Below are 25,015 nucleotides of genomic sequence, written 5' to 3' on the forward strand. Positions count from 1 at the left end.
AACACCTATGCAGAATACCAATTATATTGGAAGAGGAGGCCTCACCCACTATTTGTGGCAGGCTTCTTCATAGGGGACCTCATCCCAGGTAAGATAATACGATCAGGGCGTACTCAACCTCAAATAAGAAAGAGTTCTTAGACAAAACTAACAGTATAAGAAGGGATCCAGATATGCTCAAAATGTCTAAAGCCAAGATAAACTTTTAAAACAATGAGGGAATGGTGTACGGATACAATGGTCTCACCATTCATCATATGCCTACTTGTATCTGCTCTTGTAATTTGTCAATACTGATCAGGGGCATTCTTCAGGGCCAGTGGGGATCCCTATCTCTATAACTCATGCTAAGACAGTGAGTAAGAAGAATATAGATGCCACCGTGAGTCTTACCTTGACACGTCAGGATAAAGTTTCTCAAATATATCAAAACTAAATAAAAACAAAAAGCATTTAAACAGAATCATGGGACTAACAATTGGCACTCAACTGGAACATTACATATAAGGTGCTAATATACATCAGTGCCATATAATTGGTACTCTGTATTGCTGTTCTTTTGGGGCCCAAAATTGGAATACCCTTGTTGACCATAAATTGGGCCTTTTATCTACAGCCATCGCACTTGTTCCATCTGCCTCTCATGCCAATTGTGCTCTTTGTGTCCCATCATTACCATGGCCTTATTTCACAGTCTGATGTGCCTATTAGAGTTAGCCAACCTATAGGCATGTTTAAAAAGCAGTATACATGTGCTTAGAGTGGTATAGCAGCTTTCAGATGCACAAAGTCAAAATATACCAATAAAACCAGGTTGATCAAATCAAAACATCTTATGACACCACATGAACTTTATGGGACGATTTAATAAATCTTGCATTCATGAATCTAGCTGTGGAACACGAATGGCCCAACTGGAAGCTGCTCCAATCGTGATGCATCTTTTCATGTTTGAACATGGGGGAAGCATATCATCATCATCGTCATTAGGACCAATTCTAACTGTTCTGTTGTTATTGATGTTACACTGCGGCCTAGCAGACTATTCTGTAGAAAACTATACATATAAATGACATCTGAAAGCAAGACCCACACCTTTGATTCTTAGGGGATGATATAGAGTCCGGCACTAAATCCAAAGTTAACTTGATATGATGAGGTCATTCATGCATTAATAAGGGGATGCATCATTACCCTTTCATTCGGGAGTAAAAATGCACTGCATATGGTACAGCAATGCCTAGTGTTGCTCCACCTCCACCCTTTAACTACATGATCACCACATTTTTGTCTTTGGCGTCCATCAGCCTTTGCCAGAAACCACTGGAGGCATTTGCAGGATAAAGGAATACTCTTGATCCGCAATAGCAGTAATGGTTGAATACCAAAAATATTGAATGATATAAATATTGTGTCCTAAATATTGTTTACAAAAATAACATTCCATTGGCTCTAACTTTTCTATTTTTAACTTTATTGTGGCTATAATCTTGTAAATGCTGTGCAGTGCAGAATATTTTGGTAAGAGAATATTTAGTCGCGAAATGCTGCTACCATACCCTAAAAATGTGCGGCAGTGGAACTAGCTCACAATTCCCCCATTACAAGAGATCTCAAAGTTATTGCTTCAGTGGAATCAATTCAACCCAAACAGCCTCATAACACTCCCACAGTAATGATGTGAGGATACTGTGCCTACACGTGAGGTGGTTAATGAAAAAGAGGTGCAATAACATTTGAATTTAATGCCAATCTGTGATTAAATCTGACCCATATTGTACTATTTCTCTTTTGCCTCTTATATGCTCTTATTCTTGCAAGCGCCTTGCTTTTCTCTGATGCTTATGTGTGTAGTAATCTATTTTCTTTCTGTTCCTTGCACCCCCTTGCTTCGCAGAGGACTGTCTGGAGAACAATGCAGCACGGTGTAAGCTTTTGCTTTCTTTCTCGTCAACCCCATCCCCATTCCTCACTGAGCAGCTTGCTATGGCGTTTCCTGCGGTTTCATGTCCACTAACTTCCCGTTATTTGTCTGCAGAGTAAAATAAACAGAGCTTCATTCATAATGTTAAACGCTCGCATCTGATTCTAATTAGCGCTCAAACAGCTGCGCCCAACACCATCCAACGCACTGAAATACTTCTATCCGTCATATTTATGCAAGACTTGGGCACGCGGGATGGATTGGGTGTGATGTTCTTCCAAACGTTAAATGGGCTGCAGGGAGGCACACGTGTGAAGTAAGCGCGCGAGAGGCGCGCGCTCGCACCTCGAGGATTTGCCAAATAGCGCAGCTGAGGAGATGTGAGGACGCTTTATTTTTCCCACTTCAGTATTGAAGAGTGTTTGTGAGTGTGTGTGTGTGGCGTGCGTGTTAACTAATTGCAAAATAAAAAAAGACCACATTTCACGGTGTCTGCGTGCTGCCCGATTGCCTAAAAACAAATCATTTTTAATTAACAGGAGTCTTCCTGTTGGGTGCCGTGGGCCCGGGTTAAATGCATGGTGGTGGTGCTGCAGGCGAAGCTTGGCTGTACGGGGTTTTACTTGAATTAATGATTTGTTAACCTTAACAGCGCTAATGGTAGAATAAATACTAATAAAATATATGCATAGCAGACTAACGTGTCAAAAAGGGCACGGAGGCTGCACGAAGTGTGAAACGTGGCCAATTAATAAACTTCCGGTTTCCTTTATTTAGATGGGCATGGTATTACACTCTGATAAACGTGGGCCTGATTTTTTTTAAACCTGGAAGTGAATGTGTGGTATTATTGAGAAACCTTTCGATTGTGAAAGCACTTTTGGTTTAGCGATATAAAACTTAATTTGTCTCAGTCTGTCAAACAGGTAGGGTTTCGAAATACCCTAAAAAATAATGCATGAAGACGATTTGCATACAACGGATCTCATCTGCATATTCATAGCTTGCGCGATAAAACCTCGCGGGTTTGTGGTCCACCTTGACTGGAACTATGCATTTTGAAAGCAGAGAATGGTATTTCAAGGTTTCTTTTAGGTTACTACTTCTAACAACTAACTATTCTTTTAAATTCTGTGAGAATAATCTTGCGCCAATTTAAATTACAGAGTAGACTGACATCTACAATTCAATCAATCAATCAGGAGTTTGTTAAAGCGCGACTACTCACCCGTAAGGGTCTTAAGGCGCTAGGGGTGGGGGGGGTTGGGGGGGTGCAGGTTCCATTCCATCAAGGAGGGGGTCTGTCGAAGAGCCAGGTTTTGAGGTTTCTTGTGAAGATGGGGAGCGATGTTGTCTGTCTGAGGTGGAGCGGAAGGGCGTTCCATGCTTTGGCCGCGAGGAAGGAGAAGGAGCGGCCTCCCGATCTGGTCTTTCTGGTGCGGGGGACCACAGCGTAGGAAAGCTGGGCTGATCGTAGGGTCCTTTGGGGTGCGTGGAATTTGAGTCGGCTGTTCAGGTATGCTGGTCCGGTGCCGTGGAGGGCCTTGTGTGCGTGGGTGAGCATCTTAAAGGTGATTCTCGCCTCGACGGGGAGCCAGTGGAGTGTGCGCAGGTGCTGGGAGATGTGGCAGTGTTTTGGCAGGTTGAGGACCAGTCTTGCGGCGGCGTTCTGGATGTTCTGTAGCTTGCAGATGAGGTTTTTGTTTATTCCGGCGTAGAGTGCGTTGCCGTAGTCGAGTCTGCTGGTGACCAGGGCGTGAGTGACTGTCTTTCGGTGTTCGAGGGGGATCCATTTGAAGGTCTTACGAAGGAGGCGGAGGGTGTGGAAGCAGGAAGATGAGACAGAGTTGATCTGGCGGTCCATTTTGAGCTCGGAGTCCAGGATGATTCCCAGGTTGCGTGCGTGGTCTGTGGGGGTTGGCGGGTTTCCGAGGGCGGTGGGCCACCAGGTGTCACTCCAGGCGTCGGGGTTTGGGCCCATGATGAGTACTTCTGTTTTGTTGGTGTTTAGTTGTAGGCAGCTGTTTTTCATCCATTTGGCGACGGCTTCCATGCCTTCTCGAAAGTTGCGTCTGGTGGTGTTGGGCTCGTTGGATAGGGAGAGGATGAGCTGGGTGTCGTCTGCATATGACACGATGTTGAGTCCGTAGGTTCTGACGATGGGGGCAAGTGGAGCCATGTAGACGTTGAAGAGCGTCGGGCTGAGGGAGGAGCCCTGGGGGACTCCGCAGGTGATAGGTGTGGGGTCCGAGAGGAAAGGGGGGAGTCTGACCCGCTGCGTCCTGCTGGAGAGGAAGGAGCAGATCCAGTCGAGGGCCTTGTCCTGGATTCCTGCATCGTAGAGTCTGCGTATTAGGGTGCGGTGGGAGACTGTGTCGAACGCCGCTGATAGGTCGAGGAGGATGAGGGCTACTGTTTCTCCTTTGTCCAGTAAGGTGCGGATGTCGTCTGTTGCGGCGAGGAGGGCGGTTTCCGTACTGTGGTTTTTTCTGAAGCCGGATTGGGAGGAGTCGAGGATGTTGTGTTCTTCAATGAATGTGGCGAGTTGGCTGTTGATGGTCACAATTCTGCTGCCCACTAAAGCAGAAGGAAGATGGAAAGGTTGCAGTAATGTGTCCCCATGTAAAGGAGTTTGAAAAAACATCTTATTTACTTGTAAGTTAGAAATATGAAAACAGCATTGTAGACTGTCAAATATTGAGGGAAATAAAATCACCCTGCAAATTGGACAGAAAGCTAGGATACAATCAATCAATCAATCAATCATAACATTTGTAAAGCGCACTATTTACCCGTGAGGTTCTCAAGGCGCTGGGGGGTGGGGAGTGCTGCTACTGCTCGAAAAGCCAGGTCTTGAGGAGTCTTCGGAAGGACAGCAGGTCTTGGGTCTGCCGTAGGTGGATGGGGAGGGTGTTCCAGGTCTTGGCGGCGAGGTGGGAGAACGATCTGCCGCCGGAGGTCGCTCTTCGGATGAGGGGGACTGTGGTGAGGGTGAGGTCGGCGAAGCGGAGCTGGCGGGTGGGGGTGTAGTAGCTGAGTCGGTGTTTGAGGTACGCTGGTCCGGTGTTGTGGAGTGCCTTGTGTGTGTGGGTGAGGAGCTTGAAGGTTATCCTCTTATTGACGGGGAGTCAGTGCAGGTCTCTCAAGTAGGGTGTGATGTGGCTGCAGCGAGGGATTTCGAGGATCAGTTGTGCAGAGGTGTTGTGGATGCTTTGAAGCCGTTTGGCCGAGGCTCCTTCGTAAAGGCCGTTTCTGTAGTCCAGCCTACTGCTGACGAGGGCCTGGGTGATCGTTCTTCTCGTTTCGGTGGGGATCCACTTGTAGATCTTGCGGAGAATGCCGAGGGTGTTGAAGCAGGAGGAAGAGACGGTGTTGACCTGCTTGGTCATGGAGAGGGTGGAGTCGAGGATGACCTCTAGGTTGCATGCATGGTCTGTGGGTGTTGGAGCTGTTCCCAGTGCAGTCGGCCACAAGGAGTCGTTCCAAGTCGAAGGGGTGGATCCCAGGATGAGGACCTCCGTCTTGTCCGAGTTCAGCTTCAGTCGGCTGTTCCTCATCCATTTGGCGACGGCCTTCATTCCTTCGTGGAGGTTGGTTTTGGCGGTGTGGGGGTCCTTGGTGAGGGAGAGGATCAGCTGGGTATCGTCGACTTAGGAGATGATGTTGAGGGCGTGCAGTCGGGCGACGTGGGCGAGCGGTGCTATGTAGATGTTGAACAGCGTTGGGCAGAGTGAAGAGCCCTGTGGTACGCTGCAGATGATCTCCGTGGCTTTGGAACGGAAGGGAGGGAGGCGGACACTCTGTGTTCTGCTGGAGAGGAAGGAGGTGGTCCAGTCCAGGGCCTTCTCTTGGATCCCTGCGTTGTGGAGGCGTGTTCGTAGTGTGTGGTGGCAGACCGTGTCGAAGGCGGCTGACAGGTCCAATATGATGAGGTCCGTGGTTTCTCCGTTGTCTAGAAGGGTCCTGATGTCATGGGTGGCGGCGATGAGGGCAGTTTAGTTGCTGTGGTTGCTGCGGAACCCGGACTGGGACACAAATATGTAAAAAAATAAAAAAAAGAACCCTAGAAAAAATATAGGATGAAACACATGCAGAGACTAGTTGGTTGAATTGCAGAGCAGGAATTAATAGTGAATAAACAAAGGAATCATTCATAATGTGGTAGAACTATTTAGTATTATAATGAAATATAAATGTCTTTTTATATGTATGCACTTTGTGCTTTATGTCAGATGTGCCAAAGACGTATTATGCTTAGAAGATCTGTGTGCAACATACAATTTCATTGTTTAGGTCTTGTCTACTAGAGAACGTTTAGTTGTCTGTAGGTGGAAGCCTTTTGTTGACTACACCAAAAACTTACTGTGGGTTTACAGGCACCCATGGTTGGCTTCATTGTCCCTTTCATTTGCTTTCTTCTTATTCAATGACTTGCCTTCCTCTTCTTTTGTTTGTCCCTGCAATGGAGCATAGTCACTTTACTACCTTTTTGCATATGTCTCCTTACTCTCTCTCGGTTGTGCTGGTTCTCGTCCAAATGCCAGCCCACACTTTGAATCCCCTTCACCCACTCTCCCAACCATACCGGTCATTCAATTATTTATTTATTTTAATCTTTTGTAAGTGGGGTGGGAGCTACCATTTGCTCATGAAATCCCCCAGAAGATGAAACACGCTTTCCTGCAACTACAGTTTTTTTTATTTACCAATATAAGTGGTATCCACCATCTTAGATCAGCATAAATGAAAATGACACCTGCATTATTCCATATGCACGCATATGCACAGAGACAAATGCACATGCCTAAAGAAAGATGCGGCAGGCAACAGTAGCTGCACCATTACACTTTTCCTTTCTAATATTTTTTGCTCGTGTTGTAAATAATCCAGTGTAATACCTTTCTCGCTGGAAAGTTAAAAAACTTTTCAACAGTTTGCTCTGCCTTGTGTCACTTTGAGTGACTTTACCCAGGTGCACACCCTTGGTAAATTGGTCACAAAGCATTTGTCTTCGTTACTGCCTGCTTTAATGATGCATTATTGTTTGACACAAAGCTGATCTGGCTATCTCAATAGCCTGGGCTTTGCATCCAAACCTATGTGAGCTTGTGCTGATCTTCTCAAGTTACATACACCCAACTAATTTCCATGATGGAAAGTGGCAGAAATAGTACAAACAGACATTTGCCCTGAGAAAAGAGCATCTTTCAAATACAAAATACCATATGGACTGGAAGTAATTGAGCTTGGAAGAGTTTGTCCCACATTGCATGACTTTACCCCAGTGCAAACCCTTAATAAATATGGACCCTATTGCTGCACTCAGTGGATACACATTACGTTAGGCTCACTGGATGATTGTACTATTTAATATCCACCCCCAGAATATTGTGGCACAAGAATATCGAAGACCGAATGTCAAGGAACAAAATATTGAATGGTAAGTGCATATAGAGAAGCATAGATGTATTATTACTAAATCCACAACAACGTACCTTGAAGATATAGGTACTGCATCGGTACATATATGTGGAGTGAGGTATAGAAAATCTAGACTTACTTACCTGTAAATATTTATTTCTCTTTAACACCATTGTTTAAGTATACCTCCACTAACAACTAGTTTCTAGTTTAATGTACATTGTTTGTATATTGTATGCCCGTATGATCTATCTCTAGTTGTGCATTGAATTTACATTGTATTTTTAGCGTAAAGAGAAAGCAAGGTGCAAAGAACTAGAGAAATCTTGACAACAACCTCATAAACTAGACAAGAAGGACATTTTTAAAAATGCACTAGCACTTTATCATAAAAATATTTTTAAAAAGCCCGGAAAGCCCATATCGCCGTCCAAATAAGCCAGGCAGGTAATTCCACTAAAGAACTTTATAAAGTCCTTAACATCGCCTGCGCCAACACCATCTCCCCTTCTCAAGTATTATGTGATAACATTGCTGACCATTTTGAAGAAAAAATTAACAAAATATATGATAAATTCCCCAAGGCCACAGATACTCAGAAAGCCACACCCAGTTCCACCTCATCTTTTACCAGGAATAGTTTTATTTTGGAAAATGTTATCCCTATCCAGACACTTATGATGACGGAAATGCCAAAAGTGTCTAAATCTTGTTTACCTCTCGATATTTTACCAGCAAAGGTACTTGCGCTGCTAACGACGTAACTATCCCCATACATCTGCGCAATATTAAATCAATCACTGAACAAAAGAGATCTTCCTTGCGTATGGGAAACGGCACAGTTACTTCCGATCTGCAAAAAGGCTGGCCTCCCTCCATCTGATCTGTTGAATTATCGAACAATGTCTCTTCTCCCACTAACGAGTAAACTTCTAGAAGGATATATTAACAAAATACTTATGAAACATATAGAGTCCCGAGGCTGCCTGGACTCTTCTCAGTCCGGTTTCAGACACAAACATAGTACTGAATCTGCACTTATAGCGGTGACAGATTATATCAGTCTTTTCCTGGATAACAATCAGGCTCTAATATTGGTACTATTAGATCTATCGGCAGCGTTTGACACTGTGTCACATCAGAAATTACTCCATAGATTGAAAGAAATAGGAATCACCGGGTGTGCACTACAGTGGTTTTCCAGTTTTTTAAGTCAGCGCATGCAGACCATTAATTTGGGTCCCTTCCGCTCTCGCACAATTGAGCTCACCAAAGGAGTACCACAGGGCTCTTGTCTCAGCCCACCCTCTTCAATGTGTACGTGGCTCCCCTTGCTAAAACTGTTAAAGAATTTGGGTCTACCCCCAATTCTGGTCCGAGATATAACTCGCCCCCAAATCTTCATGCACATTAAAAGATGCTACGGATTGAGGGAGCGATAAAACTTTCCTAAAAAAGACGTTTTCTGCCGTTTGGATCTTGCTTGAGTTAGTGTAGCCCCACACCTCACTTCCATACAACACCATGGGCAAACACTTAGCGTTATAAATTTTCACAATTTTAGTCAACAGTTTTTCAGAATTGTCTCCCCTCCACTTAATCCTGTGGCCATTCGGTCTGCAAGGGACAATATCAGTGACAACAGTTTTAGCTGCTAGTACTTTGTTACCCCAAATAAAAAGTGTTAACGCGAAACAATTATGGTCGCTGATTGCAAGATCCAATACGACCGAGGTATCACAATACATACTGATATCATCCGAAATCAACAGATAATCAATAACTGTAATGGGCCCGGTAGTTGCACCATGACAATGCTGGGGGGCAGTATTGGTAGTAGCTGGGATTTTACTTGCAGGCTTACTGGTGGTGACAAGTGGGGCTGCCCGTATGGCCCTGCCTGGTCCTGGAGTCTGGCTGGCAGTCACAGTTGTCTTTGTAATCTCCCTGGTTTTAGCCAACTTATCCAAAGTACAGGTGTTGGCTATCACCATCTTTTCTAACTGATCTAGTTTGTTATTGATCAATCTGGTTCGTTCTAGTAGGGGTAACATTAATGATTTCAATAGGATTTCAATTTTGCCCAAAAGCTCATCATTAACCATATGTTTGGAGGCTAAATCATTATGATCAAGAGGCCCAGTGGGTGGACTAGGCGGCAGGGGGCTCGGCATTCGATGGATTATTTTTGGGGTTTTGGCCAAACTCCCTTTCTGGGATCCACCCCCTCTTTTCCTTTTACTATTATTGTTGGTCCTTTTAGGGTTAGGCTTGTTGTTTTCCCTTGATACCCGGCCTAAGGTTTTAGCAGGTGGGCTAACTGAAGGGGAGAAAGTAGTAGAGATACTTAGTAGTGAGGGAGACTCAGTGGGTCCATCAAGAACTAAACTGGTAATGGTAGAATTTGGGGTAGCCTCTACGGAGTCTAGCTCAACCAGCGTGGAATTAGATGTAACACGTTGGGCAGATGTTAAATCTAATAATCCTTGATCAGGGGAAGCAGCTACCTCAATAGGACCCAGAGATGAACGCTTACCTGTCACTAGGTCTAAAGACAATCTTTTTTCTGTCAGGGCTATTTCTTTCTCTAAAATTACCGTAGCCCGTTTAAGAAATTGGTCCATGGTCCCAGCGACAACCCCCCAGCAGTTGAAAGGGTTACCTTTCTCCCCTTCCCTGAATGGAGGACTATAGTGCTAAATATAAACAATATGACAATGGACCTCTATTTATATTCCATAAATCGTACCCGTTGATACAGGAGAAAGAGAGTGGGCCCTGCCCGGCCTCGTCCGACCACGGACGGCTCAGACGGCCCACCCTTTGCCCGGGCTTCTCCCGGCGCCCACCCGTGCGCGTCCCGCGTTGTGTGGGAGGGGCCTGCTAAAATAGAGCAGATGGGCGGGGCTTATTAGGGGAAGAGGACCAGCTGGTGGCAGCAGCAAGGAATGCTGGTCCTCGCAGTCCCCCGCAGCCTCGTCTGCCAAGCAGTCTCTGGCGATTTGTCCCACGAAGACTCCAGCAGCAGGGACCCACAGGGAAGCAGCGAGGTCCGGTAAAGTTATTCTCCCTCCAACAGTGCAAAAGAAAGCTCCAGCAGCGAGCGGCTCCCGCGAAGCGGGGGCCGCGAGTTGTTAAGTGCTGCGAGCAGAGGGCGAGGCTGATTAGGGGAAGAGGACCAGCTGGTGGCAGCAGCAAGGAATGCTGGTCCTCGCAGTCCCCTGCAGCCTCGTCCGCCAAGCAGTCTCTGGCGATTTGTCCCACGAAGACTCCAGCAGCAGGGACCCACAGGGAAGCAGCAAGGTCCGGTAAAGTTATTCTCCGTCCAACAGTGCAAAAGAAAGCACCAGCATCGAGCGGCCCCCGCGAAGCGGGGGACATGAGTTGTTAAGTGCTGCGAGCAGAGGGCGAGGCTGATTAGGGGAAGAGGACCAGCTGGTGGCAGCAGCAAGGAATGCTGGTCCTCGCAGTCCCCCGCAGCCTCGTCCGCCAAGCAGTCTCTGGCGATTTGTCCCACGAAGACTCCAGCAGCAGGGACCCACAGGGAAGCAGCAAGGTCCGGGAAAGTTATTCTCCCTCCAACAGTGCAAAAGAAAGCTCCAGCAGCGAGTGTCACAAAAAATAGCAGAACTTCCAGCAAGGTGGCCCATTCATTTGTGTGGCCAGATACCGTCTCCTCTATCACTAAACGTGGTCCAGTTGATAGGCTGACCTCAATGAATTAGGAAACAACATCAAATCCTGGCTTAATCACTTTATGAAAATATGCAGGAAATAAACCCTATATTTAAAACTCCTCTGGACATCTGCCATCTGAGAGTCCTCCCTTGCCCGGTGGCGCCAATCCATTTCTGGGCACTTGAGAGGTGACTTCTGCTGTCCAAAGCCATCAAAATCGACACAGTTATGACTTTGCGCCGGTCGGAACAGACACATTGCCATTCAATTGCGGCGCAGATGCCAATCTACGATATTGCTTCGATGGACTGCTTGGTTCGATCGGTCCAGCGCAACCTCAAGTAATCCCCAAGTGCTATTTGACTCTAAGCACTAGATTGTGATTTACTCTCCAAAAATTCATACCTCCGGTTCTACTTATTAGATTCTTGTCGTTTGGTCACCTCCCCGACGGCTGAGATACACGCCTGAGGTACCGACGGTTAGAGCGGTGCCTCCTTCTGTCCTGAGCTGTTGCCAGGTGGGGTGAGGTTTTTCCTCCAATCTCTTGAGATTTGTCCAAGAGGCGTGAGGAACGGAATCTGTGAGAAATCAAGCTCGCAGTGAATCCTTTCACTTTTCATTTTGATCACATCACTTTATTGCAGTAGCATTTTATATCCAAGAGGTCCTGATGAAAGCACTAGGTTATTTCTTTACCTGTAGGTGCTGAAACATGTTGACCGATTCTTGTTAATGGGCGATTATTTGTTGAAATCCGTCCCTGCACTGTTTTTAATATTTGTTCAGGGTCAGACAAGAATAAAATCATAGTCTGATTCTGCTTCAATTTTAAATTCACACCACGTATTTTTTGCACAGCACTTATTTCCCATACCTGTTGTTTACTATACTCGCTCACATCTGTAAGATACCATACCTAAAACATCCTTGGGCTCCTCCATCAATATGGTGGAGTTGTAGCCCTATAAAGGAGACCCAGATGATGAAGCATGTCACCGGGCTCGGTGAGTGAGGGGAATCCGCACAAATTTTGCGTATTTTTGGCCTATCAGTATATGGATTGCATGGTCTATTTTTTGTCTTGTTAATTGTCCACTGCAGGATATCTTTTGTTTATTGTGACGTCAATTTGGGGCTATATATCCTGTGGAGTCGTTAAGCCTAGGCCTCTGACCCTCTTCTACTTCTCAATGTGCTTTGTTTGGTAAATATAATCTATTTTTCTAACCCTGTGTGGAGTATTTTTGTGGTGTTTCCATTGTGTTACTGTGTGTGTGTGTGTGTGCTGCACAAATACTTTACACATTGCGTCTTTAGATAAGCCTGACTGCTCTGTGCCAACCTACCAGAGGGTGAGCACAGATTATCTTTTAGTTTGTATCTAGCTTTCTCTGACTAGAGTGGTGGTTTCTTCTTGTACAGGGTGCATACTCTGACAACCAGACACACCAGTTCTAACATGTTTGTTGAACTTCTTTTTCTGTTCTAGTTTTTGCTGAGATTGTGAGTACTTAGAATGAAGCAAAAGGTGTCTAGGAGATAAGAAAAGTGTACTAGAATCCACCATATATTATATATCATCTCAAGAGAGAGAGAGAGAGCCTTGCCTCGGGTACTACTAATCCAAGAGCATTTTAGTGCAAAAAAATACAGCCTTGAAGCAAGCAGTCTTTCTCTGCATTCTTGTTTCTCCTAATTTACTTGAATGTTTGATCCTGTGCAAATCATGTATCCTATGTCTTTGTGCAATTATCTACTTAACAGTTATCACGTTACTGAGACCCAATACTGGATATGAGCAACAGGAACATATTTTAAGGACCACTCTCTTTTCATTCACACATTTATAAAAGTATTTTTCTGGGTTTTTGTTAGTATTCAACATTGAATTACAGACAGCAGTACTTGGCAAAACAACTGTGTATCACTATATGTCTGACAAGGATATCAAGTGGATTTCAGCAACTTAGCCACCAGCAACAATGTGATGTAGATATGTATGATAAGTGCATAGAAGTGTAGATCTATAAAGTAATGAACAGTTTTCATTTACGCATGGTTAATATTTTATTATATATCCTTGGTTAATATTGTATACATGAGAATATGACAACCAGTTCTAACAATGAACCCGAGTAAGAAAAATCCCCAACACACTAATAAGTCCCAAATTCTGCCTTTCTGATTTCATTAGGTATGGGGGTAAAATAGAAAGGTACAAAGCATCTAGTTGTGGACATGGATTCCAACGATTCCTATGGACAAACAATTGTATTTTTTATTCTACATTCAGTAAAATTTGCAAAACATATTGCTAACCTTAAAGAGGGGCATTCAGGTGATTATCTCGAGAGCACTGGTCATTAAAATGTAATCAGGCTAACACAGGACTGTTGTCACATTGAAGGCATTAGGACCAGATGCCTGCTAGTTCATGACCGCTTCACTGGAGGTGTTCAAATTCGTCATTCAACGTCTTCTGTAAAACAGCACTTCCCTTTGAGTCAAATTCATGTCATATGATCCACTATACAGCTTTTTGTGTGTAGAGCTACAAGAGGAACATCTTAGCATGCTCTTGGCTACCTTTGTCTCCCATCCTTCTGCTAAGCGCTTCTCAGCTCAGATGTCTGAGGTGCAAAAAGAGGCAAATCGCTGTCCCACCCTAGCTGTGTGTGGGAAACAGAAGAGCTATCAGTAGTGAAAAGTGATCTTTGAAAGCAGCTGGGCATAAAACGTGCCCCAAATTTCAGAGGGCAAGATTTTAGTGAGTTTGGGCGGAGGGGGTGCTGAAAACGGGGAAGAAGAGGCAGTGGCAGTGTGCCTCGAAAAAAATTGAAATAAATTGCCATCTGTTCCGTATTCTAATGCACACCTTTCACATAAATTTGCTCAAAAGCTATAGGATCTGAAAGACCACTCATTAAACATTCAAGCACTCTTTAGGTGTACGAAGACCACAAAGCCCAATTTTCCCCAGAAGTTGACTCTGTTGTTTCAAAATGTGCAGTTGATGCTCCTAATAAGTCAACAGTTATCTCCATTTTGTGAGGGCCAGCATTTTATCATGGGTGCCTCCCTAAGCCAAGATCTACATACAGTATGCTAGCATTCACTCTCAGTCTCACTTCACCCAGTCTCACTGTCACTCATTCTCTCTCACAGTTATTATGATTGCCACTCACTCATTTTCACTCATTTCCCCATCACTCACGCTCAAAACGCATAACCTTCACACACACACTCATGCTCTCATTAGCACACACAATCTGACCCACAAGCAAGCACCCAAAATTTTGAGTTTATTTTTAAACCTACTTTCAGTTGTCTGTACCAGCCCAATTAAGGTTCACAACTGCCAAGGTGCTCTCTTTGGGAAGGAACACAGCTCAATCCTGGCTCGAACACTGAAGCAGGAAAGTGAAGCCTGAAGACTGCACATTAGATACTCCGTGTTGATACAGTGCACTTGCTGCAACTTGCAGACTTCTGCGTTTTCACCTCAATCTCTCCCCCTCCTCACACTGTGGGGAGGAGGCAATAGGCTTAATGCATCCACGCTGTGATAAGAATGGGGGAGGGGAGGTGACAGGCTGATTGATGTGTAGCCCCAGGCCCAACACAGCTGAAGCCTCAATCACTACCTTTGCAGGTGATGCTACAGTGCATCACAAATAGGTTATTATTCACTATTTGTATAATAGAAATGGGTAATAGTAATGCGGCAGAAAAAAATGGCGGAGCCCAGACACACCAAAGTGCAAGCCACCAATGAGAGCTATTCAGTTCGGGTGCCATGACTGCTAGGCATCAATCAACCCCTGTTTCATTTATTTCCTGAAGCTCTTGAGGGGATTGATTGGATCCTTGCACAGTGGAATGGAGGCTCCATGGTGGTGCGCTGCAGCGTGCCCTGTGATATTCCACGTGCTGCCCTTGCCTGACACCAACCTGCCTTTAATTCAAACAACAGTGGGTATGACTGGCAACTCATCTACACATCATCCCTACATTCTGAGATAGGTAGTGTTTGGAAAACTAATACATGCATGTGGCTTAAAGTGAGCTGACAATTATAATGTAACAACCTTCGAAGTGACTAACAACCTCTTCACAAGTTGCACATTGAGTTCGACATCCCATTCAGCAGCCGTTACTTTTTCTAGACCAAACAGTGCCTACATAAGAGAGTCAAAATGTACCTTACTTCAACACAAACAACTTTTAAGTACAGGCTGTGAGCAATGTGGAGTAGACCCTGGGTTTATGTTCTCTTATTGAGAATGGCAATATCAGTACTTCATTCTTGCAAGACGGTTGTCACCGTCAGTACTTTTTTGGGAATAAGTAACTCCGTTTGCATCATCGGCCTTTGACTCGGAGCAAGAGAAAAAAAGGCAGAAATGTATAAAGAAACAGGAAGCAAAAGATAGATAGGAAAACTGAGAAAAGAAGAAAGCAGTGTGTTGTAACTTTCCTTATCTCCCACTTCACTTTTCCCCCCTCTCTCGCTCTGCTCTCTTGGTATGACCCGCGCTCCATCCTGGAGTGCGAGATAGAATGTTGGTATTGATGAAGCCGCCAAGCTGGGAGCACTTGTTTAAGCTATGACTAATAAAGCTTACATTTGGAATTCACGTTGAGTAGTGATTTATTACTACATTTCTGGCGACGAGGACGTGGAGCTGAGTCAGGGTCAGTTAGGTGCTTTCCCCCCTGGATGTATGATGCTTGTGCGGAGATTTGAAGTGAAAGAAATAGACTCACCAACTGATGTTTGAAGATCACTGGACAGCAGACATATCGGCAATCCAGGCTGTATTCATCGAGGAGTTCCCGTGGGGGGACGTGAGATTCGCGATTCCGGAACGGAAAAAGAAGTTGGTGAAGGAGAGCTGGTGCCGTGTAGAAAGGAGGAGCGTTCCTTTCTCGCCTGAGGTCTGACTGGCAGTGGATAATGAAAGGGTAGATTCACCAAGTGAAAAAAGAAGAACACGAGCCAACAGGAAGAAATCGGAGCTTAGCCAGGAGCAGTGTGGTCCAAGGCAAGTCATCCATTTGCGGCGGGCTCGCATTCAAGCTGATTTCAGCCAAAAGAGTTACCGAATTGAAGCGTGAGGCAAGAGTGAAACTGTGGAGGTGCCTGCAAGGTAGAACAACGGGGAAATCGATTTCATTCCTGGCACTGAACGCTCGTCCGCACCTTACTGTGTCCCCTCCGTGGTTTGTGAGGACTAGTGTGCGGGCCGTTAGAAGCAGTCGACACTCGTGAAGGAGTAGACTCTTGGTCTTGCTCCGAGGAGCCGCAGGGTTGTTGACGGGAAGTTCCGGTTCGGAAATTGTGAAAGAAGAAACAGGACTTCGCAGCCCAAGTTACTTCCCGTATGCATACTGGAGTAGAGGAAGAAAGGCAAAGAAGCACTTAGGCGAACTCTGGTGTTCCTGTGTGATGCATCGGATGCTGTGGGATTCACACCAGTCCATGAGGTGAGCCTATGAAGCTGCGAGAGTGAAGAGCGGGGAGCGGGCAAAGAGCTGCATTCTGTCACTGCATGAGAAACTTACCCGGGGCAGAGGGTTTGGCGATCGAAGCTAGTGTGAGTGACAGCATAGGAGCGGGACCAACTTAACCAGGGAAATTCGGGGTCGAGAAAAAAAAAAAAAAATGTGGTTTGTGAAAATTATGAGCTATTGTTTATGATGGTGAAGGAGATCAACCAATCTGTATGACCCAGAATTGCAGTGAGCCTGTGAAACACGGTCAGGAGCGGTGAGCGGAACATAGTGAGCAGTCAACCGTTGTAACTGAATGGTGGCAGTGATTTGTAACAGCGTGAGAAAAGAGCTGAGGAACAGGGGGTAGCGAACCTGGGCTTCTTGGATCGAAAATTACTGAGGCAGCGTCTTCCAGCTGTGGGAAATGTCGGAGAAGATCAGGGAAGGAGTTTAACCCCTGATGCCACGTGAGGAACAGAACTGAGGCAGCGAAGTGAAGCTGTGTGAGGAATGAGCAGAGGAACAAGGGGTGTAGCGAACCTGGATTCCCACGAAGAAAAAGCTGTGTGAGGAATGTGCAGAGGAACAAGGGGTGTAGCGTACCTGGATTCCTACGGAGAAAAAGAAAAAAAAATATCCACTGAAGCAGCGTCTATAGAGATTTGAGACGTCTTAGAGGATTATAGAAGGCGTTGAACCCTTGAAGCCACATTGAGAAATAGATCAGAGGCAGTGCAATGATCTGCGTGTGAAGATGGCAAAGGAAAATATCAGGGTTCTGTGAAGTAAACTAAACCGAAGCAGCGCGCAGAAGCAGTGTGAGGAAACCTCAGATCTGAGGTAGAGTGTTTGGAAGTGGCGTGAGGAGAATCCAAAGAAACAGAGGGAGCGTGGCGAACCTCCAGGGTTCTGTGAAAGTAAACTAAATCGAAGCAGCGCGCAGAAGCAGCGTGAGGAAACCTCAGAACTGAGGTAGAGTGTTTGAAAGTGGCGTGAGGAGAATCCAAAGAAACGGAGGGAGCGTGGCGAACCTCCAAGGTTCTGTGAAAGTAAAATAAACCTAAGCAGCGCGCAGAAGCAGAGTGAGGAAACCTCAGATCTGAGGTAGAGTGTTTGGAAGTGGCGTGAAGAGATTCCAAAGGAACAGAGGAAGAGTGGCGAACCTCTAGGGTTCTGTGAAGTTAACTTAACCGCATCGGCGTGGTGAAGCAAAGTGAGGAAGATTCAGAATTGTGGCAGTGCTTAATAACGGTTATTGTGTGTACTGTGGGGCTGCATTAGTTAAGTGGTGGCACCTTCTGGGGAAGTTAAGAGGTATTGCAGTACACCAAACATGGAGTGGGGCCGAATGTACAATCTCCCTCCACCTGTACCGTTCATGGAGGAGGTTAATAAAAACATTGCAGAGTGGAGGGAGTGGAAAGTGTACTTTGAAAACTATTTGTCCGTCCTGGAGGAAGAGGTAGCATCTCTGTCACCGGAGGCTAAAGCGGAAATTCTACTCCACAGCTTAGGTAAGGGTGGAAGGAAGATGTATCACAATATGGAGAAGGTTTTTATGAAAGGTACCGACAGAAATATGTATGAGAATATTCGGAACGTGTGGGATGAACATTACAAACAAGCCACAAGAGGAAAGGCTCAAAGGAATGAAAGTTTCGAGGAGAGAATGGAAGGCAAAGAGGATGTCAGAGCCAGCAAGATATCTCTGAGATGCACAGTTATAATAGGTGAAGTTGAGATAGAAATGATTACTGACTCTGGTTCGAGATATAGCATGTTAAGCAAAAGAGATTGGGACAGAAAATTTGCAATAAAATATGGTAATGAACTAAAAGAGGCCAACACCGTCCTGAAAACATATGCAGGGGAGGATATACAGGTTATTGGTTATAAAGTCATGGACATAGTTTATAAAGAAAACAATACGAGGAGTACGGTATACATAACGAGAGGTGTTCTCAACATGATAGGGTGGAGAGATCAACAGAAGTTGAGGATTTCATGGGAGAAAAAAACAAAAGGACACAGAAATGAGCTGGCATGGTATCAAAGCAAACAAGAAACCAGAGGTGAAACTGTTAATGTTCTCTGGCAACCACCTAAGAGTAATGCAGCATTTGAGAGAGCTGCAAAGGAAAAAGAGTGGGGAAGAGAAGCTATTAGGGATGAACACAACAAAAAAAAAAACACTTATCAAAGCCAGGTGGAGGAAAGAGAAATACGTAAGAAACCAGAGAGAATGGACAGTAGGAAACAAAAAGTGAAGACGGATGGAGAATTTGGAATGGTGGTGGAGAGTGTAAATACCACAACCAAAGAACGAGGATGGCAGATGAATAAAATCAACCAGTCCGTTTGCAAGGAGATGCGGCACAGAATGAAGCCGGATGGGTTCCGACCCAAGTGGTCAGAGGAGCATATGGACAATTGCAATCTAGAAAGAGAGAGAGGTGCAAGTTACATCGAGCCAAAAGGAGAGAACAAAGATGTATACTTACAAGGGATCGAGTATGGAATAATGGAGAGGGAGAGTAATATAAAGCAGAGAGACCTAAAAGGATCCCCATTAAAAGTTATGGAAGGAAAGAGGGGTCCAGTCTATGATTTTTGGAAGAAGCCGCAGTGCAATGGCTCAGAAGACACGTATGATTTCTGGTATGGCAAGCCTAAGAGGGAACTAGTGAACATACTTAAGCCAGATGAGACTCATGCAAATGATCGGGGGCTGTCCAAAACAAATTGCGACAAAGATTGCAATACTGGTCATGATCAAGGAATTGGGAGCAGAAGAAGGCCCAGTCCCGGCATGGATATGGGCATGGAAACGGAAGCTTGTTTCATCAGTGGTAGCCTTAGGGGTGGGTCCGGTCCCAAGCTACTGCCCAGAGAAAAGGACTGTACAGCCATTCTAAATCTTCCGGTAAGGGATGGTAATTCCAGCAGGTGGGGTTTGGAATCCCAGGGAGAAATAGACGATGTAGCAAGCTTGGACATGGAAGAGCTAAGTGTGAAAAGGTGGTGATTCTTCTTTTTCACCAACCTGAGGATGCCTATAGTGACACTTAGTGCATACATTTATCTGTTTTTCCCATACCTTAATGGTGCACCCCTGTTGGCTCCTGACAGTCCCAGTTGTCTAACGCTTGACAAAGTGACCTCATAGCCTTTTCCTTCCTTTCCTGAGTTTTTAAATGCACCGGACTGTTACAGTTGATTAATGTTGGAAATGTAACCTGATAACTTTACCCATTACTCTCCGAATTTTAAAAGAGTCTTATCTTATCTCTGTAGATGTATATGAGAATAGGGCCACCCACTCTATCGTTACAGAACGTGCCTGGGGACCATATATTAATTTTTCCCCTGCTCCGCCTGTTGGAGCTATACACAAATCTGTTCAGAGCTACGGTATCACAGTTATTGCGCTGTTAGGACGGTTCCTCTGCTTAATCTTTTAAGGGGTCCTTTGCCTCCGACCCCACGAATGCTGTGCTGTATACTTCCCCTTCACTTTTCTTCCCCCCTCCTTTTTCCCCCTCCCACTTTTACCCGCTATGTACCTATTGTGGGAAACCATCCCTCGCTCCCCTCCCTACTCTTCCTTAAGGAGGGAGGTGTGTTGTAACTTTCCTTATCTCCCACTTCACTTTTCCCCCCTCTCTCGCTCTGCTCTCTTGGTATGACCCGCGCTCCATCCTGGAGTGTGAGATAGAATGTTGGTATTGATGAAGCCGCCAAGCTGGGAGCACTTGTTTAAGCTATGACTAATAAAGCTTACATTTGGAATTCACGTTGAGTAGTGATTTATTACTACACAGTGCTGAAAAACAACCATCGAAAGCGAGAGAAAGGGTGGTAGTAGAAAGAGGCCGGAGGAAGAGGTTTAATCAAGAATAGGAAGACTTGGCTTTCTACAACCATAGAGTTCAAAATCATTGGTGGCGGACTTCTAAAAAGTTGGACCCATGACCTTTGTGTGTTTTACAGAGTAAGCACTAGGCAGACCTGCTAAAACGTGCTGTATTCTGAGTGGCTGTACAACCGGGTAACTGGCTAGTTAAGTGGGTGCATTTAATTAGCAAGCGGTGTAAAATGCTGTTAATTAATGCAGTGTACCATCTCCATAATGACTCTAATGCTATTTTTATAATTGCTAATTATGTGTTGTATTCTTCTTTCCAGCCCTCTAATTATTTGATTAATTCGTTTATTTATAATTTAATTCAGTGAGTAACTAAATAAACACATTATAACGTTTTATCCAGCCAGTAATCATGCACAATTACTTTTGTCATTATTTAAATAGATAACACAACTCTGGGACGATTGTAGTTAAGAAAAATAAATGTGAAGGTGGAGGGGTGAACTCTCCCACGCAAGATTCGTAGAAATGTCAACAATTTTATTGTGCGCTAGGGAAACTATCCCTTGTCTACTGGTCCAAATGTACTTTAAGCACGTTTGTTCTGCCTAAAGTTTCAATTGATCAACGGCCTTTTTAAGGTTACTTTGTAAGTTGAAAGAAGAAAACAAATATGGTTTATCCAATTCCTGAAAAAACGTGTTAAAAAGAACATTCCTTAATCTAGCAAGTCAGAGTCACCAATACAATAACATATCAAGGTAAAAAAATTAATGTAAAGAACTCGTAATAAATCATTTCCAAGATCGTTGTACAAAATGTATCAGGTCAAACAGAATTAGCTTTAACAAGTATAAGGAATCTGCTGGATCCTGCGAGTTTACCTAAATTCCAATCAACAACTAATTAACTTCTTTTATTCAATTACATAATTCTTTTTCAATTTCTTCTAAAACAACTGCGTTCCATGGATGATTAACAGTAAACATATGTTTATTTCTGTCACCAAAGATAGCTTAAGGCCACTCACAGGATATTTACGCCCTTTTCCTTGTCACTTATGTGAAGCATTAGTCTTACCGTGAATTTTGCTCTAAGCTCTTCTCAGAGCGGTTGATCTTCATCAAATTTAACAAAGTTTTTGCTTGCTGATTGGTGCAAATCCGTCAAAAAAAGGGGGGGAAGCTGCATCCTTCTACTCCTCACAGTCTCTCTAACTTTAAAATTAATTAACCAAACATTAAAATAAATAAAATGGAAAGACAAAGAAACGTAGCAGCCACATAGTCTAGGATTTCAAATCAGAGGCTAACATAAAGTAAATGGTTGCTGCCCAGTTCAGAAGGGCCTTCTCTCTCTCTCTCTCTCTCTCTCTCTCTCTCTCTCTCTCTCTCTCTCTCTCTCTCTCTCTCTCTCTCTCTCTCTCTCTCTCTCTCTCTCTCTCCCCCTCTCTCTCTCTCTCTCTCTCTCTCTCCAATAATAGAGAAGATGCCTTTGTAGAGAGGTGTGGTGCAACGGCCAGGGCAGCTGACTTCGGAGCACACGGTTCGATCCCCGGCTCCAGTGGCAGCTCACCTCAGCCCCATGTGACTCTGGGCAGTATCTCACTTAATTTCCATGACGGCCCCCTTCGCCTTGAGACCTGTAAGGGTGAGTAGTTTGTGCTTTACAAATACGGATTTTTCTGTATCTCGCATCCTGCCCAAAGATGGTCATCTGTGGGTTCACTCTGAACCCTCACTCATGTGTCCAGACCTTCCAATGCTTATTGGGGCAAAGAGTCATCTAAACTACGGACCATTAGACATTTCTATTGTCAAATTTTGCAGTAATGACCGCAAACGCCATTGGACTTGTGTCGGCCGTGCATCATCATGATAATTCTTTATTCGGTTTGTGTTAAAAAAACACAAAGGCCAACAAACAGTACATTAAAAAAAATGCCTGCAATGCACAAATACATAAAACATACCAAAAAATATTGTGAACGAAAAAAGGTCAACCTCAAAGTCCAGTAAAACATAATGGATCGAACTGTAAACTCTGTATAAAAAGCAACATTTGCAAAAACAAACTCACCTGGAAGCATCTGTAAATATAGAAGAGCAGGACAAACTTGTTGAAAGTAGCTCACTTTATGTAGAGGGACAATAAAACATCTCCTCGGCTCCTTATAAAAATCACAAAACATAATGAAGCAGAATGTGTCTTGCTAGGAGCTATTGTCACAACCACAGAGGCCCAGAGATGTTAAATTGTAACAGCCTCTTTGGGAGGCTAATTTCAAGTGCAACTGATTAAGTATGAATTTTGCAATTAAGTATCTGTCCCTAATGTTTTTCCCAAAATTAGATTGGGCTCCACATCCAATGTAGTGGTTATCAAAATATACTTCCTAGCAGTGGGTTTCGTCAACTCTACCTCTTCCCTAAGCAACTTCTCCCTTTCCATGAAAAATTCATTATCCATTTATAATCCCCTCCACAAATGCCCTCGGGATTAAAAAATAACTCCTTCCTCTCAAGTTTGTAGAAGGAGTCCATTATGTGTTTTTTTGGACGCAGAGGAGTGACAGGCAGCACCTCATTAATAAGCAGTTCAGGCCCGGCTCCTCCTTAGACAAAGTCTTGACCCAGGTCAGCGATGGACGCAGGGCTATCTGATCCCTTAAATACTTAACACCTAGCTCCTGGCGCATACAGATAGGGTGACCAACTTGCATGGGTGCAAATTCAGGACCGTGAGTGTAAAAATTCAGGACAAAGGGTCGAAATTCAGGGCACAAATTCAGGGCAGGAGGTCAAAATTCAGGAATAAACTTCAGGACAAAAGGTACAATTTGCAGACACATCAGAGGAGGTCGCACAATAGTTAATAATTAAGCCCATCCATATTCAAACATATTCAACCATTTGCAAACCTATCCATCATGTATCCTTCCATCCATCGTTTCACTCATCCATCCCCCATCCACCCTTTCACTCATCCATCCATTACCAACCATCCACCCTTTCATCCTATCCATCGGTACACACATCCATCCACTCTTTCACCCATCCATTCATTCACTCATCCATCCAGCCTTTTAGCCTTTCACCCATCCCACCATCCTTTCATTTACTCATCCATCCACCCAGTTATCCATCCATAATCCCTTTCTCTCTCCATCGACCCTTTAACTTACACATCCTTCCTTCCACCCATCAATCTACTCATCCACTCATAAATCCAGCCATTGACCCTATCACTCATCAATCCACCCTTTCACTCCTTCGCTCATCTATCCATCCTTTTGTCCATCTACCCTCCCTTTTACACACTCATCCATCCTTACATCCACCCTTTCACTCATCTGTCCATCTATTCACCCTTTCACTTATCAATGAATCAATAATCCATCATTTCACTCATCCATCCACTAATTCACTTGCCCATCATCCACTCTTTGACTCATCCATCGACCCTTTTACCCATCCATCTACCCTTCCACCCATACATCCATCTTTTTACCTTTTCTCTCATCATCCTTCAACTCACTCATCCATCCAGCCTTTCTCTCATTATCCACCCATTCACCCTTTCATTCATCTATTCACCATTTCACTAATCTATCCAGCCATCCACCCATCCCTTCACTTACTCATTCACCCACCTTTTCATATTAATTGTGAGCTGAGCCTTTGTCTGCAAAGTTGCAGACAGAAGAGGACCATCTAGAATTTCACCCTTGCTGTAGTTCCTAAAGCAAGGGCCTCGGAGTAAGATTCACTATGATCTTGCACATAAAAAGTGGAAATAAGAGTCAAGCATGATTCACAGTGTCGGGCCATGAGTTGACTGTGACAGGATGTTGTTTCCGGGGCTTTAAGTGGGATGAAAAAACTGGGAGGTCTCTTAAAACACCTAAGCTAAAATTCTGTGCTTAGTTTAGTGCACCGCCCGACGGGTATTTTGCCTCTTCTATTATTGTATCCAGATATATAACACAACAAGTAACGTTACACCTGCAACAAGCCAGAACTATTGGCTTTGTCAATTGTTGTTAGTTGAATAAAATAAAAAAAGCAGCAATTATGGCTTCCTTGAATATAAAATTGGAAATTCATCAGTTCTAAAACGGCGAGACTGAAAGAACTCTATCCCCTTCTTTTTTAACTTCTTTCACTAGCTTCTTTTCTTGAACTGGATACTCATGTAGGAGCATTAGCATTTTTTACCCATTCCTTTTGTTTGACAGAATGCCCCGCCCTAGACAGAGGCTGGGGGAGGCAGTGGCGACCCCTCCATTAGGGCGTAAATACCATTTTATTTTCTGCTTCTCACGCTGCGAGAAAACAGGAGGCAGGGGTATGCCTTGATGGGGACGGGCAGGTGGTCGGGTCAGGGAGGAGTGACTTGCACCAGAATGTCTTGACTGTTTGGTCGGCCCTGGGGCCGACCAAAGTAGTCATGCACACTCTACATTGTCTCTATGTAGGCTGCATGCAGCCTACATAGAGAAAATGGCCTCCCTACTGGTTCCTTGCTGGGCCCTACGCACCAATAACAACGCTGTCATTGCAGCGTTGTGATTGGCTTACAGGGGACGAGGGAGCATGCCTGTTCCTGTTCAGGAGCAGCAGAGGCGG

The 25,015-nt window shown here is 44.5% G+C and overlaps 1 protein-coding gene across 2 annotated transcripts in view; it reads left to right on the plus strand.

Annotated features, from left to right (window-relative positions):
* GPC6 (glypican 6) overlaps nucleotides 1-25,015 on the plus strand; it is a 2,597,257-nt gene that overhangs the window by 2,258,020 nt on the left and 314,222 nt on the right. The window contains exon 6 of one of the 2 annotated variants that reach the window (XM_078657599.1): nucleotides 1,898-1,927. The exons of the other annotated variant lie outside the window; for it this stretch is intronic. Coding sequence (XP_078513725.1) covers nucleotides 1,898-1,927 — 30 coding nt within the window. The remainder of the gene's footprint in view (nucleotides 1-1,897; nucleotides 1,928-25,015) is intronic. 2 annotated transcript variants of the gene reach the window in all.

This window comes from Lissotriton helveticus, chromosome 8, assembly GCF_964261635.1.
Source record: "Lissotriton helveticus chromosome 8, aLisHel1.1, whole genome shotgun sequence".
Classification (NCBI taxonomy): domain Eukaryota; kingdom Metazoa; phylum Chordata; class Amphibia; order Caudata; family Salamandridae; genus Lissotriton; species Lissotriton helveticus.